Source organism: Vicugna pacos, unplaced genomic scaffold, assembly GCF_048564905.1.
Source record: "Vicugna pacos unplaced genomic scaffold, VicPac4 scaffold_20, whole genome shotgun sequence".
Taxonomy (NCBI): domain Eukaryota; kingdom Metazoa; phylum Chordata; class Mammalia; order Artiodactyla; family Camelidae; genus Vicugna; species Vicugna pacos.
This window is the reverse complement of record NW_027328741.1, coordinates 83084552-83101134: the sequence shown is the minus strand read 5'-3', so window position 1 is coordinate 83101134 and position 16583 is coordinate 83084552. Positions and strand designations below refer to the sequence as shown.

The 16583-nt window shown below is 45.1% G+C and overlaps 1 protein-coding gene across 1 annotated transcript in view; it reads right to left on the bottom strand.

Annotated features, from left to right (window-relative positions):
• Window positions 1-1568: 1568 nt before the first annotated feature.
• LOC140693954 (uncharacterized) overlaps window positions 1569-16583 on the bottom strand; it is a 50373-nt gene continuing 35358 nt past the window's right edge. The window contains exons 3-5 of the mRNA XM_072957481.1: window positions 9519-10088; window positions 4215-4784; window positions 1569-1807 (exon numbers count right to left, since the gene is read on the bottom strand). Of these exons, the coding sequence (XP_072813582.1) occupies window positions 4373-4784; window positions 9519-10015 (909 nt within the window). The 5' untranslated portion in view covers window positions 10016-10088 and the 3' untranslated portion in view covers window positions 1569-1807; window positions 4215-4372. The remainder of the gene's footprint in view (window positions 1808-4214; window positions 4785-9518; window positions 10089-16583) is intronic.

The window sequence follows — 16583 nt, the reverse complement described above, 5'->3', positions numbered from 1 at the left end:
AACGAAACTGTAAATTCGCCAATGACATTATAGACACAGCTTATGTGGACATTCTTTCATTAAGTCAAGCCACGTGGGCACTATATCATGGGGGTGCAGTCTCGGTTGCGTTATATTGCTTTACTCAACATGATCGGATCATTAAGCGTTCTCATCACTGATAGAAGAACACCTGGTTCTCAATAGACTAGCATAGCTGCAGCAGGGTTCTCAAAGCTATAATGCCTCTAGGTGATTTTGGATTCAAGCCTAAATATATATATTTGGTTTGTTTCCTCTTGTATTTTCCTAGAGAGGAATGTTACCCCTTGAAATGCCAACATTGGCCAGTAGGTGTCATTGGGAGTAAATGTCACCACATGCACAAGTGAAACCAAGGTTGGGGGTTATATCATGTTTCCAATAGCTATTTCATGGTTCCTGTTGGTTTCGGAGGCTTCAACAGTAAAGAGTTGACAAGACCCCTTTTACAGTTTGGACTGCTACTTTGCATTCTATCTGTCTATGTTATCCTTAGAACTGACATAATGATACCGAAATAGACAAGTCTGGATTCTAGGTCGATTTAGGATGTTTCAAAAACAAACTTCATTTTCATAAAACCCTCAAAACATGGAAATCATATCTATTAAACTTTTTAAAGGCTGCAAATGAGATATCAACACAATGTCAAAACTGGAGTCTTCGGAAAATCCCTCCCACCACGGCTGTATAGAAACAAAGAGCTAAACAAAAATCACATATCTGGGAAGTGTATCTGGAAAGTGGTGATTCATCAATGCCCAGTTGGCAGAGAAGCAGTGCAAACTGCGCTCACTCGCTCCCATGTACACAGCAATGGAAACATCCACTCACCCAGCCCTTGGCACAGGACACTTGCCGAAGAGAGGTCTGTTACTTCCAAAGACAGGATGAGGCCTCAGAACCCCTGGAAGCAGGAGAGGGCAAAGCAGGGAATGGAAACCAGTGCAGGGTCTGACCCCTGGTGATGGAGCAGCAAAGGTGAAACTCTGTTTAACTTGGACGCACACTCTCAAGCGGACAGGAGACATGGGATTGAAGGTGATGCGCTGAGTGTTAGATGAGTGCACAGCAGATGCTTGGCTGACAGAACTCAAAGAAACCAGCGCAAAATATCCCCACACTTGATTCTGAGACCAAGATCCGAGCTGCCAAATTTGACGTAGCAGAGGCAGCGGTCAGGGAGGGATAGGGCTACGGATGATGGCACACGCTGAGTCTCAGGGATCTGGAGTGCATTGTGGGATGTGGTGGGTCCTATCAAGAGAGCAAACCGACCTGTGACCCCAGTGAGAAGGCCACCACACCGGCACGCGCGGTTGAGATTATCGATATGTCCCATGGCCACACCCAGTGCATCTGCAGGACCAGGGACCAATTGGGCATTTTGCCAATAGAGCACGTGTGGGGCTGAATCAGAGATATCGTGCATCTGGTCTGAGTGATCTAGGTGGCCTTGGGTTTGAAATCAGAATGAAAAGCCTTAGGATCTGCTACATTCATAACCTGGGCTGGGATTATGGTTTGGTTTGAGGCACAGGATACGCAACAGCTCTGTGGTTGCCTTCGTGCACCCGTGCCACAAGGATGAGAGGACAAGGAAGAGTGGTCCAAGTCCACAGCGTGAGAAGATGAAGCATTTCCTTCAGCATTATCTCCCAAAAGCAGATGCTCCATTTTGGATGGCACCGGCACGGTACGGCACTGAGGACACCAAGGTCGGTCTGCGGGATCATTCCACTGGCCCTGATGTGTGACATCCATTGATATGCTTCCACTGGTGTTTCTGTAGGCAGAGAAGCTCTGGGAAGAACTGGTTTCATTGGGACATTCCCGTGGCACTACAAAGCACAAGCGCACTCTCAGTTTGCACTTTTGGAAACACTCCAAAGAGACATGGAGCAGAATGCAGAGCTGAGAACCTTTAGAAGCTTCATTTCCACCAGAGGAAGTGTCCTGTGCACTTTTAGAATTCTGAGATAAGCGTAATCAAACTACGGTTATGCTAATCGAAAGAGTATGGGGTGTTCATCACAATAATGGCAACACCAGCAATTGGAGATATACCAGACAACAAACACAGGAACAGGACATGGCATCAATGTCTAGGAGAAACTGTCCTCACAGAAATCCCATGGAAATGCATAGAGCCAAGATTCCAAATTTTTCACTTAACAAAGCCCTAGAAGTCTACATTAGATACCTGATATTACCTGACCAGTAGAGGTGAAGAAGTGCAGTAAAAGAAACAGGAAATACCATTTTCAGTTCCAAAGAGATTGAAGGCCCAAAAGATAAACTTTCAGAAAACTAGACTTCAAAACGCAATCCAGAGAAATAATTGAAAACGGAGGTGAGGGATTCACTGAAGAACCACAGTATCTCAGAATCATAAAAGGCAGAATACCAGAAAAGGGGAAGAGAAAGCCTAAAGGCGAAACAAATAATATCAGAAAACTCAGTGGATGAGATAATATCAGGGCTACAATTCAGTCCTAAGCAGACCAAATAATGCAGAGGGACGCGTGAATGAATGTGAAGACAGGGGAACAGTAAACCCTCGGTCAGAAGCAGACATAGGAAAGCAAGTGCAAACCAATGAAAACATTGCTGTTGAATCCTGGGGTAAGACAAGGCATGAAAGACTAGGATTCGTAAGAGTCCCAGATGGAAAAGCAAGAGATAAAGGAACAAAAAATGTCTGAAAAGTTATCTGTAGAAAAATCAGACTGAAACTTGCTGTAAGCCTAGAAAGAATCATCTATGCGAATTCAGGAAGTACACAGCGTCCAAAGGAGGTGGAATCCCAATAGACCTACCAGCCGCTGTATGATTCAAATCAACGAAGTTCATGAGCATCCCAGGGATTTAAAATGCACCTGGAGGAAAGCAACATAGTCACAAGAGAACCTCCAGAGGGGTTTCAGCTGATATATCGGCAGCAATATTGCAGGACAGGGAGGAGTGCCAGGACATAGGCCATAACCTGAAGGGCAAAATGCTGCCATCTAGGGTAGCCTAGGCCACATGACCGCCATTTCTAATAACGGCAGACCTAGAAAAATCCACACACCGGCAAATCTTAAAAGAATTCAGCAGTTCGAAACTTATCCTCCAAGAAAGGTTGAGAATTCTCCCCTGAATAGAAAAGCAGCAAGATGAAATGGAAAGAAGAAAACCATTATTGGAAATGCAAGAAGAGCATGAGTGGCAAAGAAGAAATCAGAAGAAGGCAAGGAGGACATCAATACCTTAAAGATGGGAGAGGGAAGCAGGAAATCATAGGTGATTGGAAGCACTATCTTAAGTGAATCAGATTATATGACTCTCTGTTTGAAGCGAACGGAGAGATGCATGGCCTGACGTGTTTGCAAAACAAACGAGAAGCAGAGCAACAAAAATCAAACAAACAAACGTGCACCCAAAGGGTACGGTTGGCTGACATATACCAAGGGAACCATGATTATTCAAAAGGAAATACTCAAGGTGATGTCAAGGATCATTCAGTACGCATCGACCCAGTTTCGCTGCTTGCATGTACTCAGCACACTTGTATTCGGAAATCAGAGGCGTGCATTTATATTCGTTAATGTTGATTAATAAGAGCAAATCGTGACCTAACCCAAATGCCGTTCTGGGTTCAAATGGATTCCTAGTCCGTGATAAAGATTTGCAAGTCTTCCAACAGCATGAATGAATGCCATATAAATCCCTACTTCATGAAGAAATGGCATAAGCCTTTAACAAAGACAAGTAGCTCTGCAAAAGTGTACTAAGAGCAAAAGAGACAGACAGTAAAGTGCACATTGGGGTTGGTTTCATTTCTAGGAATTTCAGCCCTCATGATCCCAATGGATCCATGTCCTGAGAGTGCGGGTGTTTCAGCAGAAATCAACCGACGGATATGTATTCCGGGTATACGGATATTACAGGAACATAAGTTTCCTTTAGAGGGACTCTGTGTACTGTGAACTGTTAGAAAGTTTAAAGACGTGTGAAACCATCAACAGAAAATGGACACACTTGCTTCCGTTGGTACTGTGCATACAGATCTGAAGAAAAGGAAAGAGGGAAGAACAAAGGCCCATGGGACGCTAGTGGGTAGAATCACATTTAGCTTAGGAACCTCTCGTCGGATGCAGCACCTCCCCCAACACTGACAAGATGCAGCAGCCATTGGGGATGGCAGTTACCGGTTGGATTCCAGGTGGAATGTTGGTGTGTACCGCGAGGCTTGTTGTGGCCGGTGGATCCTAGGTAACCGGGCAGAGTTCTGTGGGTGGATCAGTGTGATGGAGTGGCTGCCGCCCTCTGTGGTGCTTAGCTTAGGTCTTTGGTCCGGGAAGCTGTGTCAGTTCGAGATACTGCTGCTGCCCAAAGACCTGAGTTCACGGGTCAGTTTCCAGAACCTGAAAGGGCAGACAGTGGAAGATCTGCCTGCCATCAGCTTACTGGTGAGGCTCCGAGGTACTTTTAGACATGCCCAGTCCTGTTGAAGTCGACTGTATGGGAGATACGAAGAGAAGCTGGCCGAAAAGCTGGCTGCACGGATTGAGGAGAGATGCGAACACATTGATGAGAGATGTTGTGCTACAATGGAGATTACTGGCCTGGAGACAGCTGTAGAGGATACCAGGCTCAAAAGATATTCATGAGAACTATGGAACCTCGCTGATACTGGCAGAATAATACGGAGTACCAACGTGGATTTGAGGAAGTACCTCAATTCTCTGCTCCAAGAACGGGTCCAAGATCCCTGACATCTAAAAGAGAAGAGATGGCAGAGGTGATCAAAACGCTCATGTTCTTGGAAGAGGTCGTGAGCATCCACAAGTCCCAACGTGCATTTCCAAGCCATTCAGACCAAAGTGCACCAAGCCCAGGTAAGCATTTTCCCAGGTTTGGGCCTAGCTAGCAAGCACTTGCTCTTCCCTCCCCTCCACTCAGGCATCCATTTGGAAGGATCAGTACCTGAGCTGCAATGAAGCCAGTACGAGAAGGGCAAGCCCCTCCTCGAATCAGAGTTCCTCCAGCTTAACACTCTGTGAACAACAATGAACACCTTAAAGGTCTAAAAATCTCGACTGAAATAGATAGGATATGAATAATTATCTCACACAAAGAAACGATGGCCTTCCGCTAGATTCAGCAAATGCTGGGTTTGTGTCTTCTCTGGGGTGAAGGGAGTGTGGTAAGTGAGGGGAATCTTTGACTGAACTTGTATATGTATTTGGCCTCAGGTTTTCAAGAAAGTATAGGTAAATATTATAAATCAGATAGTGAACGGAACTGTAAAAGTCGCCAATGACATTAAAGACACAGCTTATGTGGACATTCTTTCATTGAGTCAAGCCCCCGTGGGCACTATATCAAGGGGGTGCAGACTCGGTTGCGTTAAATTGCTTTACCCAACATGATCGGATGATTAAGCCTTCTCATCACTGATAGAAGAACACCTGGTTCTCAATAGACTAGTATAGCTGCAGCAGGGTTCTCAAAGCTATAATGCCTCTAGATGATTTTGGATTCAAGCCTAAATGTATATATTTGGTTTGTTTCCTCTTGTAATTTCCTAGAGAGGGATGTTACCCCTTGAAATGCCAACATTGGCCAGTAGGTGTCATTGGGAGTAAATGGCACCACATGCACAAGTGAAACCAAGTTTGGGGGTTATATCATGCTTCCAATAGCTATTTCATGGTTCCTGTTGGTTTCGGAGGCTTCAACAGTAAAGAGTTGACATGACCCCTTTTACAGTTTGGACTGCTACTTTGCATTCTATCTGTCTATGTTTTCCTTAGAACTAACAAAATGTTACCGAAATTGACAAGTCTGGCTTTTAGGTCGATTTAGGATGTTTCAAAAACTAACTTCATTTTCATAAAACCCTCAAAACATGGAAATCATATCTATTAAACTTTTTAAAGGTTGCAAATGAGATATCAACACAATGTCAAAACTGGAGTCTTCGGAAAATCCCTCCCACCACAGCTGTATAGAAACAAAGAGCTAAACAAAAATCACATATCTGGGAAGTGTATCTGGAAAGTGGTGATTCATCGATGCCCAGTTGGCAGAGAAGCAGTGCAAACTGCGCTCACTCGCTCCCATGTACACAGCAATGGAAACATCCACTCACCCAGCCCTTGGCACAGGACACTTGCCGAAGAGAGGTCTGTTACTTCCAAAGACAGGATGAGGCCTCAGAACCCCTGGAAGCAGGAGAGGGCAAAGCAGGGAATGGAAACCAGTGCAGGGTCTGACCCCTGGTGATGGAGCAGCAAAGGTGAAACTCTGTTTAACTTGGACGCACACTCTCAAGCGGACAGGAGACATGGGATTGAAGGTGATGCGCTGAGTGTTAGAAGAGTGCACAGCAGATGCTTGGCTGACAGAACTCAAAGAAACCAGCGCAAAATATCCCCAGAGTTGATTCTGAGACCAAGATCCAAGCTGCCAAATTTGACGTAGCAGAGGCAGCGGTCAGGGAGGGATAGGCCTACGGATGATGGCACACGCTGAGTCTCAGTGATCTGGAGTGCGTTGTGGGATGTGGTGGGTCCTATCAAGAGAGCAAACCGACCTGTGACCCCAGTGAGAAGGCCACCACACCGGCACGCGCGGTTGAGATTATCGATATGTCCCATGGCCACACCCAGTGCATCTGCAGGACCAGGGACCAATTGGGCTTTTTGCCAATAGAGCACGTGTGGGGCTGAATCAGAGATATCGTGCATCTGGTCTGAGTGATCTAGGTGGCCTTGGGTTTGAAATCAGAATGAAAAGCCTTAGGATCTGCTACATTCATAACCTGGGCTGGGATTATGGTTTGGTTTGAGGCACAGGATACGCAACAGCTCTGTGGTTGCCTTCGTGCACCCGTGCCACAAGGATGAGAGGACAAGGAAGAGTGGTCCAAGTCCACAGCGTGAGAAGATGAAGCATTTCCTTCAGCATTATCTCCCAAAAGCAGATGCTCCATTTTGGATGGCACCGGCACGGTACGGCACCGAGGACACCAAGGTCGGTCTGCGGGATCATTCCACTGGCCCTGATGTGTGACATCCATTGATATGCTTCCACTGGTGTTTCTGTAGGCAGAGAAGCTCTGGGAAGAACTGGTTTCATTGGGACATTCCCGTGGCACTACAAAGCACAAGCGCACTCTCAGTTTGCAGTTTTGGAAACACTCCAAAGTGACATGGAGCAGAATGCAGAGCTGAGAACCTTTAGAAGCTTCATTTCCACCAGAGGAAGTGTCCTGTGCACTTTTAGAATTCTGAGATAAGCGTAATCAAACTACGGTTATGCTAATCGAAATAGTATGGTGTGTTCATCACAATAAAGGCAACACCAGCAATTGGAGATATACCAGACAACAAACACAGGAACAGGACATGGCATCAATGTCTAGGAGAAATTGTCCTCACAGAAATCCCATGGAATTGCATAGAGCCAAGATTCCAAATTTTTCACTTAACAAAGCCCTAGACGTCTACATTAGATACCTGATATTACCTGGCCAGTAGAGGTGAAGAAGTGCAGTAAAAGAAACAGGAAATACCATTTTCAGTTCCAAAGAGATTGAAGGCCCAAAAGATAAGCTTTCAGAAAACTAGACTGCAAAACGCAATCCAGAGAAAAAATTGAAAACGGAGGTGAGGGAAACACTGAAGAACAACAGTGTCTCAGAATCATAAAAGGCAGAATACCAGAAAAGGGGAAGAGAAAGCCTAAAGGCGAAACAAATAATATCAGAAAACTCAGTGGATGAGATAATATCAGGGCTACAATTCAGTCCTAAGCAGACCAAATAATGCAGAGGGACGCGTGAATGAATGTGAAGAAAGGGGAACAGTAAACCCTCGGTCAGAAGCAGACATAGGAAAGCAAATGCAAACCAATGAAAACATTGCTGTTGAATCCTGGGGTAAGACAAGGCATGAAAGACTTGGATTCGTAAGAGTCCCAGATGGAAAAGCAAGAGATAAAGAAACAAAAAATGTCTGAAAAGTTATCTGTAGAAAAATCAGACTGAAATTTGCTGAAAGCCTAGAAAGAATCATCTATGCGAATTCAGGAAGTACACAGCGTCCAAAGGAGGTGGAATCCCAATAGACCTACCAGCAGTTGTATGATTCAAATCAACGAAGTTCATGAGCATCCCAGGGATTTAAAATGGGCCTGGAGGAAAGCAACATAGTCACAAGAGAACCTCCAGAGGGGTTTCAGCTGATATATCGGCAGCAATATTGCAGGACAGGGAGGAGTGCCAGGACATTGACCATAACCTGAAGGGCAAAATGCTGCCATCCAGTGTAGCCTAGGCCACATGACCGCCATTTCTAATAACGGCAGAGCTAGAGAATTCCACAGACCGTCAAATCTTAAAAGAATTCAGCAGTTTGAAACTTATCCTACAAGAAAGGTTGAGAATTCTCCCCTGAATAGAAAAGCAGCAAGATGAAATGGAAAGAAGAAAACCATTATTGGAAATGCAAGAAGGGCATGAGTGGCAAAGAAGAAACCAGAAGAAGGCAAGGAGGACATCAATACCCGAAAGACGGGAGAGGGAAGCAGGAAATCATAGGTGATTGGAAGCACTATCTTAAGTGAATCAGCTTATATGACTCTCTGTTTGAAGCGAACGGAGAGATGCATGGCTTGACGTGTTTGCAAAACAAACGAGAAGCAGAGTAACAAAAATCAAGCAAACAAACATGCACCCAAAGGGTACGGTTGGCTGACATATACCAATTGAACCATGATTATTCAAAAGGAAATACTCAAGGTGATGTCAAGGATCATTCAGTACGCATCGACACAGTATCGCTGCTTGCATGTACTCAGCACACTTGTATTCGGAAATCAGAGGCGTGCATTTATATTCGTTAATGTTGATTAATAAGAGCATATCGTGACCTAACCCAAATGCCGATCTGGGTTCAAATGGATTCCTAGTCCGTGATACAGATTTGCAAGTCTTCCAACAGCATGAATGAATGCCATATAAATTCCTACTTCATGAAGAAATGGCATAGGCCTTTAACAAAAACAAGTAGCTCTGCAAAAGTGTACTAAGTGCAAAAGAGACAGAGTGTAAAGTGCACATTGGGGTTGGTTTCATTTCTAGGAATTTCAGCCCCCATGAACCCAATGGATCCATGTCCTGATAGTGCGGGTGTTTAGCAGAAATCAACCGACGGATATGTATTCCGGGTGTACGGATATTACAGGAACATAAGTTTCCTTTAGAGGGACTCTGTGTACTGTGAACTGTTGGAAAGTTTAAAGACGTGTGAAACCATCAACAGAAAATGGACACACTTGCCTCCGTTGGTACTGTGCATACAGATCTGAAGAAAAGGAAAGAGGGAAGAACAAAGGCCCATGGGACGCTAGTGGGTAGAATCACATTTAGCTTAGGAACCTCTCGTCGAACGCAGCCCCTCCCCCAACACTGACAAGATGCAGCAGCCATTGGGGATAGCAGTTACCGGTTGAATTCCAGGTGGAATGTTGGTGTGTACCGCGAGGCTTGTTGTGGCCGGTGGATCCTAGGTAACCGGGCAGAGTTCTGTGGGTGGATCAGTGGGATGGAGGGGCTGCCGCCCTCTGTGGAGCTTAGCTTAGGTCTTTGGTCCGGGAAGCTGTGTGAGTTCGAGATACTGCTGCTGCCCAGAGACCTGAGTTCACGGGTCAGTTTCCAGAACCTGAAAGGGCAGACAGTGGAAGATCTGCCTGCCATCAGCTTACTGGTGAGGCTCCGAGGTACTTTCAGACATGCCCAGTCCTGTTGAAGTCGACTGTATGGGAGATACGAAGAGAAGCTGGCCGAAAAGCTGGCTGCACGGATTGAGGAGAGATGCGAACACATTGATGAGAGATGTTGTGCTACAATGGAGATTACTGGCCTGGAGACAGCTGTAGAGGATACCAGGCTCGAAAGGCATTCATGAGACCTATGGAACCTCGCTGATACTGGCAGAAACATACGGAGCGCCAACGTGGACTTGAGGAAGTTCCTCAATTCTCTGCTCCAAGAACGGTTCCAATATCCCTGACATCTAAAAGAGAAGAGATGGCAGAGGTGATCTAAAAGCTCATGATCTTGGAAGAGCTCGTGAGAATCCACACGTCCCAAGGGGCATTTCCAAGCCAATCAGACCAAAGTGCACCAAGCCCAAGTAAGCCTTTTCCCAGGTTTGGGCCTAGATAACAAGCACATGCTCTTCCCTCCCCTCCACTCAGGCATCCATTTGGAAGGATCAGTACCTGAGCTGCAATGAAGCCAGTACGAGAAGGGCAAGCCCCTCCTCGAATCAGAGTTCCTCCAGCTTCACACTCTGTGAACAACAGTGAACTCCTTAAAGGTCTAAAAGTCTCGACTGAAATAGATAGGATATGAATAATTATCTCACACAAAGAAACGTTGGCCTTCCGCTAGATTCAGCAAATGCTGGGTTTGTGTCTTCTCTGGGGTGAAGGGAGTGTGGTAAGTGAGGGGAATCTTTGACTGAACTTGTATATGTATTTGGCCTCAGTTTTTCAAGAAAGTATAGGTAAATATTATAAGTCAGATAGTGAACGGAACTGTAAAAGTCGCCAATGACATTAAAGACACAGCTTATGTGGACATTCTTTCATTGAGTCAAGACCCCGTGGGCACTATATCAAGGGGGTGCCGACTCGGTTGCGTTAAATTGCTTTACCCAACATGATCGGATGATTAAGCGTTCTCATCACTGATAGAAGAACACCTGGTTCTCAATAGACTAGCATAGCTGCAGCAGGGTTCTCAAAGCTATAATGCCTCTAGGTGATTTTGGATTCAAGTCTAAATGTATATATTTGGTTTGTTTCCTCTTGTAATTTCCTAGAGAGTGATGTTACCCCTTGAAATGCCAACATTGGCCAGTAGGTGTCATTGGGAGTAAATGGCACCACATGCACAAGTGAAACCAAGGTTGGGGGTTATATCATGCTTCCAATAGCTATTTCATGGTTCCTGTTGGTTTCGGAGGCTTCAACAGAAAAGAGTTGACATGACCCATTTTACAGTTTGGACTGCTAGTTTGCATTCTATCTGTCTATGTTTTCCTTAGAACTAACAAAATGTTACCGAAATTGACAAGTCTGGCTTCTAGGTCGATTTAGGATGTTTCAAAAACTAACTTCATTTTCATAAAACCCTCAAAACTTGGAAATCATATCTATTAAAGTTTTTAAAGGCTGCAAATGGGATATCAACACAATGTCAAAACTGGAGTCTTCGGAAAATCCCTCCCATCACAGCTGTATAGAAACAAAGAGCTAAACAAAAATCACATATCTGGGAAGTGTATCTGGAAAGTGGTGATTCATCGATGCCCAGTTGGCAGAGAAGCAGTGCAAACTGCGCTCACTCGCTCCCATGTACACAGCAATGGAAACATCCACTCACCCAGCCCTTGGCACAAGACACTTGCCGAAGAGAGGTCTGTTACTTCCAAAGACAGGATGAGGCCTCAGAACCCCTGGAAGCAGGAGAGGGCAAAGCAGGGAATGGAAACCAGTGCAGGGTCTGACCCCTGGTGATGGAGCAGCAAATGTGAAACTCTGTTTAACTTGGATGCACACTCTCAAGCGGACAGGAGACATGGGATTGAAGGTGATGCGCTGAGTGTTAGAAGAGTGCACAGCAGATGCTTGGCTGACAGAACTCAAAGAAACCAGCGCAAAATATCCCCACACTTGATTCTGAGACCAAGATCCGAGCTGCCAAATTTGACGTAGCAGAGGCAGCGGTCAGGGAGGGATAGGCCTACGGATGATGGCACACGCTGAGTCTCAGGGATCTGGAGTGCGTTGTGGGATGTGGTGGGTCCTATCAAGAGAGCAAACCGACCTGTGACCCCAGTGAGAAGGCCACCACACCGGCACGCGCGGTTGAGATTATCGATATGTCCCATGGCCACACCCAGTGCATCTGCAGGACCAGGGACCAATTGGGCATTTTGCCAATAGAGCACGTGTGGGGCTGAATCAGAGATATCGTGCATCTGGTCTGAGTGATCTAGGTGGCCTTGGGTTTGAAATCAGAATGAAAAGCCTTAGGATCTGCTACATTCATAACCTGGGCTGGGATTATGGTTAGGTTTGAGGCACAGGATACGCAACAGCTCTGTGGTTGCCTTCGTGCACCCGTGCCACAAGGATGAGAGGACAAGGAAGAGTGGTCCAAGTCCACAGCGTGAGAATATGAAGCATTTCCTTCAGCATTATCTCCCAAAAGCAGATGCTCCATTTTGGATGGCACCGGCACGGTACGGCACCGAGGACACCAAGGTCGGTCTGCGGGATCATTCCACTGGCCCTGATGTGTGACATCCATTGATATGCTTCCACTGGTGTTTCTGTAGGCAGAGAAGCTCTGGGAAGAACTGGTTTCATTGGGACATTCCCGTGGCACTACAAAGCACAAGCGCACTCTCAGTTTGCAGTTTTGGAAACACTCCAAAGTGACATGGAGCAGAATGCAGAGCTGAGAACCTTTAGAAGCTTCATTTCCACCAGAGGAAGTGTCCTGTGCACTTTTAGAATTGTGAGATAAGCGTAATCAAACTACGGTTATGCTAATCGAAATAGTATGGTGTGTTCATCACAATAAAGGCAACACCAGCAATTGGAGATATACCAGACAACAAACACAGGAACAGGACATGGCATCAATGTCTAGGAGAAATTGTCCTCACAGAAATCCCATGGAATTGCATAGAGACAAGATTCCAAATTTTTCACTTAACAAAGCCCTAGAAGTCTACATTAGATACCTGATATTACCTGACCAGTAGAGGTGAAGAAGTGCAGTAAAAGAAACAGGAAATACCATTTTCAGTTCCAAAGAGATTGAAGGCCCAAAAGATAAGCTTTCAGAAAACTAGACTGCAAAACGCAATCCAGAGAAAAAATTGAAAACGGAGGTGAGGGAAACACTGAAGAACAACAGTGTCTCAGAATCATAACAGGCATAATACCAGAAAAGGGGAAGAGAAAGCCTAAAGGCGAAACAAATAATATCAGAAAACTCAGTGGATGAGATAATATCAGGGCTACAATTCAGTAGTAAGTAGACTAGATATTGCAGACGGACGCGTGAATGACTGTGAATACAGGGGAACAGAAATCCCTCGGTCAGAAGCAGACATAGGAAAGCAAATGCAAACCAATGAAAATATTGCTGTTGAATCCTGGGATAAGACAAGGCAAGAAAGACTAAGAGTCGTAAGAGTCCCAGATGGATAAGCAAGAGATAATGAAACAAGATGTCTGAAAAGTTATCTGTAGAAAAATCAGACTGAAACTTGCTGAAAGCCAAGAAAGGATCATCTATGCGAATTCAGGTAGTACACAGCGTTCAAAGGAGGTCGAATCCCAATATACGTACCAGCAGCTGTATGATTCAAATCAACGAAGTTCATGAGCATCCCAGGGATTTAAAATGCAACTTAGTCACAATAGAACCTCCAGAGGGGTTTCAGCTGATATATCGGCAGCAATATTCAAGGACAGGGAGGAGTGCCAAGACATAGACCATACACTGAAGGGCAAAATGATGCCATCTAGGGTAGCCTAGGCCACATGACTGCCATTTCTTATAACAGCAGAACTAGAGAATTCCACAGACCGGCAAATCTTAAAATAAATCAGCAGTTCAAAAATTATCCTACAAGAAAGGTTGAGAATTCTCCCCTGAATAGAAAAGCAGCAAGATGAAATGGAAAGAAGAAAACCATTATTGGAAATGCAAGAAGGGCATGAGTGGCAAAGAAGAAACCAGAAGAAGGCAAGGAGGACATCAAAACCCTAAAATGGAAGAGCGAAGCAAGAAATCATAGGTGATTGGAAGCACTATCTTAAGTGAATCAGCTTATATGACTCTCTGTTTGAAGCGAATGGAGAGATGCATGGCCTGACGTGTTTGCAAAACAAACAAGAAGCAGACCAACAAAGAATCAAACAAACAAACAAGCACCCAAAGGGTACGGTTGGCTGACATATACCAAGGGAACCATGATTATTCAAAAGAAAATACTCAAGGTGATGTCAAGGATCATTCAGTACGCATCGACCCAGTATCGCGGCTTGCATGTACTCAGCACACTTGTATTCGGAAATCAGAGGCATGCATTTATATTCGTTAATGTTGATTAATAAGAGCATATCGTGACCTATCCCAAATGCCGATTTGGTGTCAAATGGATTCCTACTCCGTGATATAGACTTGCAAGCCTTCCAACAGGATGAATGAATCCCATATAAAACCCTACTTTGAGAAGAAATGGCATAAGCCTTTAACAAAGACAAGTAGCTCTGCAAAAGTGTACTAAGAGCAAAAGAGACAGACAGTAAAGTGCACATTGGGGTTGGTTTCATTTCTAGGAATTTCAGCCCCCATGAAACCAATGGATCCATATCCTGCTGGTGCGGGTGTTTCAGCAGAAACCAACCGACGGATATGTATTCCGGGTGTACGGATATTACAGGAACATAAGTTTCCTTTAGAGGGTCTCTGTGTACTGTGAACTGTTAGAATGTTTAAAGACGTGTGAAACCATGAACAGAAAATGGACACACTTGCCTCCATTGGTACTGTGCATACAGATCTGAAGAAAAGGAAAGAGGGAAGAACAAAGGCCCATGGGACGCTAGTGGGTAGAATCACATTTAGCTTAGGAACCTCTCGTCGGATGCAGCCCCTCCCCCAACATTGACAAAATGCAGCAGCCATTGGGGATGGCAGTTACCGGTTGGATTCCAGGTGGAATGTTGGTGTGTACCACGAGGCTTGTTCTGGCCGGTGGATCCTAGGTAACCGGGCAGAGTTCTGTGGGTGGATCAGTGTGATGGAGGGGCTGCCGCCCTCTGTGGAGCTTAGCTTCGTTCTTTGGTCCGGGAAGCTGTGTCATTTCGAGATACTGCTGCTGCCCAAAGACCTGAGTTCACGGGTCAGTTTCCAGAACCTGAAAGGGCAGACAGTGGAAGATCTGCCTGCCATCAGCTTACTGGTGAGGCTCCGAGGTACTTTCAGACATGCCCAGTCCTGTTGAAGTCGACTGTATGGGAGATACGAAGAGAAGCTGGCCGAAAACCTGGCTGCACGGATTGAGGAGGGATGCGAACACATTGATGAGAGATGTTCTGCTACAATGGAGATTACTGGCCTGGAGACAGCTGTAGAGGATACCAGGCTCGAAAGGCATTCATGAGACCTATTGAACCTCGCTGATACTGGCAGAAACATACGGAGTGCCAACGTGGACTTGAGGAAGTTCCTCAATTCTCTGCTCCAAGAACGGGTCCAAGATCCCTGACATCTAAAAGAGAAGAGATGGCAGAGGTGATCAAAACGCTCATGTTCTTGGAAGGGGTCGTGAGCATCCACACGTCCCAACGTGCATTTCCAAGCCATTCAGACCAAAGTGCACCAAGCCCAGGTAAGCCTTTTCCCAGGTTTGGGCCTAGCTAACAAGAACTTGCTCTTCCCTCCCATCCACTCAGGCATCCATTTGGAAGGATCAGTACCTGAGCTGCAATGAAGCCAGTACGAGAAGGGCAAGCCCCTCCTCGAATCAGAGTTCCTCCAGCTTCACACTCTGTGAACAACAATGAACTCCTTAAAGTCTAAATGTTTCAACTGAAATAGATAGGATATGAATAAATATCTCAAACAAAGAAACGATGGCCTTCCGCTAGATTCAGCAAATGCTGGGTTTGTGTCTTCTCTGGGGTGAAGGGAGTGTGGTAAGTGAGGGGAATCTTTGACTGAACTTGTATATGTATTTGGCCTCAGTTTTTCAAGACAGTATAGGTAAATATTATAAGTCAGAGAGTGAACGGAACTGTAAATTCGCCAATGTCATTAAAGACACAGCTTATGTGGACATTCTTCATTGAGTCAAGCCCCCGTGGGCACTATATCATGGGGGTGCACACTCGGTTGCGTTAAATTGCTTTACCCAACATGATCGGATGATTAAGCGTTCTCATCACTGATAAAAAACACCTGGTTCTCAATAGACTAGCATAGCTGCAGCAGGGTTCTCAAAGCTATAATGCCTCTAGGAGATTTTGGATTCAAACCTGAATGTATATATTTGGTTTGTTCCCTCTTGTATTTTCCTAGAGAGGGATGTTACCCCTTGAAATGCCAACATTGGCCAGTAGGTGTCATTGGGAGTAAAGAGCACCACATGTACAAGTGAAACCAAGGTTGGGGGTTATATCATGCTTCCAATAGCTATTTCATGGTTCCTGTTGGTTTCGGAGGCTTCAACAGTAAAGAGTTGACATGACCCCTTTTACAGTTTGGACTGCTACTTTGCATTCTATCTGTCTATGTTTTCCTTAGAACTGACAAAATGATACCGAAATTGACAAGTCTGGCTTCTAGGTCGATTTAGGATGTTTCAAAAACTAACTTCATTTTCGTATAACCCTCAAAACATTGAAATCATATCTATTAAACTTTTTAAAGGCTGCAAATGGGATATCAACACAATGTCAAAACTGGAGTCTTCGGA